This window comes from Anarrhichthys ocellatus, unplaced genomic scaffold (genome assembly GCF_004355925.1).
Source record: "Anarrhichthys ocellatus isolate YVR2014 unplaced genomic scaffold, GSC_Weel_1.0 scaffold4056, whole genome shotgun sequence".
NCBI lineage: Eukaryota > Metazoa > Chordata > Actinopteri > Perciformes > Anarhichadidae > Anarrhichthys > Anarrhichthys ocellatus.
The window spans coordinates 1-3050 of record NW_022284030.1 but is presented as its reverse complement, the minus strand read 5'-3'; the positions used below and the strand labels follow the sequence as shown (position 1 = coordinate 3050).

The following is a 3050-nucleotide window of genomic DNA, read 5'->3' as shown; positions in this document are numbered from 1 at the left end:
TACACACGTACACACGTACACACACACACACACACACACACACACACTTATTTATTCATGTACACACGTACACACACACACACACACACACACACCTAGCATCCTAATACGGAGCGAGTGACACTGATCAACACTAACTTACAGTCAAAGTCAGACTGAGGACCACTTCCGTACGATTCAGGATCACTGGGGTTCGGTGGATCTGAGTCCTCCGAGTCTCCGTCGCTGTCGGTGCCCAGAAGATCTGCAATCTGAGGGGCGGAGTTTAAAGAAGAGCAGAAAGCTTCAATGTGGAAACAAGAAGAAACATCTGGACCAGCTGCTGAGATGTTGCTCATGAGAACAATATCTTCTGTGAATTAAATAATATTAATATCTCGTAGACCGGCTGCTGAAAAAAAAAAACCTCTCCCTTCAATCACAGCCCGAAGCTGTAAAAACCGTCGTTATCGTCAGATTTGAGTCTTTCCGACGGTCCTTGAACACATCACGTGTGATGAACACGAAGCTTAAATTGTGATACCTCTTAATTAAAGAACATGTTATTCTTCATGTTCTCATTATAAGTCTCTCCTCTAATAAAGAGTTCACTTTCACCAGAATGTGTAAAAACATTAAACTGTGAAACTATGAAGTCATGAAATAAATTATCAAAGAAACTCAACTTGACTGAACATCATAACTGTTGTTCTGCTCTACAGACGTGTACAGACATGTTCTCTCTACTTCTACTCACGATGGTTCTGGTTCATAGAGGAGCAGGACTTTATGTTACAGAGAAGATGAAGAGCATCAAGACTACCGTTTCATATATACCACACATGATTGATAATATCTGTAACGTAAAAGCAGGTCAACAACAATACACACAAATATATGTACAAATGAACACTTTACCGTGTGCACCTCTTGGACCACATGCAGAATCAGTTTAACCTGGGCTCGTTTACTCCGCTTAGCTTCTGCGCGAGCAAACGACCCACAATGCCACGGTCACATGCCCACGCCAACTCTGGGTGTGGCCTGTTACTTAGCGACATACATGACGAAATACGATACATTGAGGCACCACATACGGTAACATATAAACTCAAAAGAATAAACAATTACACGTCTCCTTGACAGTTACAATATCTTTAAAGGACTTTAAGGATAACTCGTTGTCAGTATTCGTGTTGAGAACATAAGTGAGGCAGATGAGCATCAGCTCGTCACCTCTTCGTCTGTAGGAGCGTTTGGTCCATCCCCGTTTTCCGGGTCGCTGTTATTGGCCAGTTCCTCTATGAGCGGGTCAGTGTCCATATCGTCATCATCGTCGTCATCGTCATCATCATCTGAGTCTGAGGAGTCATCGTCGTCCTGGTCTTCATCCTGGAGACACAACAGGTGTGTTAAAACCTCTTGGTACCGAGGGTCCCATTTAAAGGGGACCTAGAGGGGGTGCGACAGAGTACACACACGTGTACAATTCACTTTTGCGAAACGAATAAAATTATATTTTATGACATATCATATACCTATGTAATGAAAAAAGTCTGGGCAAAATCATCATACCAGCCATTTTACACACTGCAAACACAATTATCCATGATCTAATATTATATCTAGAAGATTTATCAGAAAATCAAGCATTTTTCGCCAAAAATCGGGGAACTATCCACTCCGTTTTCATTTTTCATCACAAAGCCGGCAGCTGTCATGGCGGATGGATACATGAAACAGGTGTAGGACACGACCCCGAGTCGAGTCACGCTGTCCAGATTCACCTCCGCCAAACCATTCAAAAGTTACATAAACAAAGCAACAAACAACACACAGCTCCCCAGCAAAACAAATTGAAACGCAGCGTAGCTTTTGCTGATTTTTATGCCGAAAAACGCAGCTAATCCATTGAAATTTGATGCAGCGCTATAGTCCGTCTCCTCCGCGCGCTCTCTGCATTAAAATGAACAAGCTGGGACCTTCTCTGAAGAAATGGTCAGCATGTTCCTGCTAGACCAATGGATTTCACGCATGGGGGTTGTGCCAACTATATCGAGATTTTGAGTGGCTAAAAGGCTGTCAATCTTCAAAATAAACCGCGGACTGCTTTCGTTACTCTCTTCCGCGTTCAACACGGTGTCACATGATGAAATCCGTCAATCACAGGCCTTACCAAGGCTTAAAGATATGACAGCTGAACATGGCTGAAAATGATGCCAAACTGCTTTATTACGATGTATTGAACACTCTTAGTGATAAAGCAAGTGAATATGTAGTTAATATATAGTTATATAGTATATAAAATTAGAATAGAGCAGCACAAAAGCTGGTTCCAAAAGTGAGAATTTGGCTTGAAACTCTGTACTCGGACCTTTTATGCTGGCCTGCTTCACTCAATCTAAGTAAAATTAGCTTGGAGAGACCACAAACATGTTGTGCTATGACTGTGGAGTATTTTTAGGCTTGTATCTGCATTATTTCAGATAAATATTTTCAATAAAAGTGCTTTTTTTTCCAGGCGAACCTGAACCTTTTCAATTTGAGTTATGTGCATCTTCATTCACTATTAACCAGTAACATATACACAATATTTACACATCTGAACAAGTGTATCACAAGTTTTACCTGTATTATACAATCACAAAATTATTAAAATAGACCTTGTAGTTATAGAATTACAGTCTTTTTAGTATCGGTATGCAATTCTCGAGCAGAGGCCTAAAAATAGGGCTAGTGTTAAAGAGGTTTTAATATGCTCAGAGAAAAGAAAGACGAACACAAGCATGTCGTCTGCATACAAACACTAGGCTGTGATGCCGCACGCTTTATTATCTATTACATTCTGACGTTGTGTTTCCAAAGCTCAGTCGCATGTGGAATAAATGCACTTCTTCTTCTTGTTGCATTTTGAATGTATTGTGTTTTTACCACACTGTATTTAAGAAGTGGACGCAGTCGTTGTGACGTTTGTGGAGTGATGTTTAGAATCCTTGAATTCAGGATTACGGCCGTCTCCATCTTGTTTTTATCAACCAGTGAACAGGAAGTGACCATATCTGGACTGAGGA

The 3050-nt window shown here is 40.9% G+C and overlaps 1 protein-coding gene across 1 annotated transcript in view; it reads right to left on the bottom strand.

Annotated features, from left to right (window-relative positions):
* Positions 1 to 1496, bottom strand: part of LOC116379293 (DDB1- and CUL4-associated factor 1-like) — a 3239-nt gene extending 1743 nt beyond the window's left edge. Inside the window, exons 1-2 of the mRNA XM_031841233.1 lie at positions 1216 to 1496; positions 143 to 251 (exon numbers count right to left, since the gene is read on the bottom strand). Of these exons, the coding sequence (XP_031697093.1) occupies positions 143 to 251; positions 1216 to 1302 (196 nt within the window). The 5' untranslated portion in view covers positions 1303 to 1496. The remainder of the gene's footprint in view (positions 1 to 142; positions 252 to 1215) is intronic.
* Positions 1497 to 3050: the final 1554 nt, after the last annotated feature.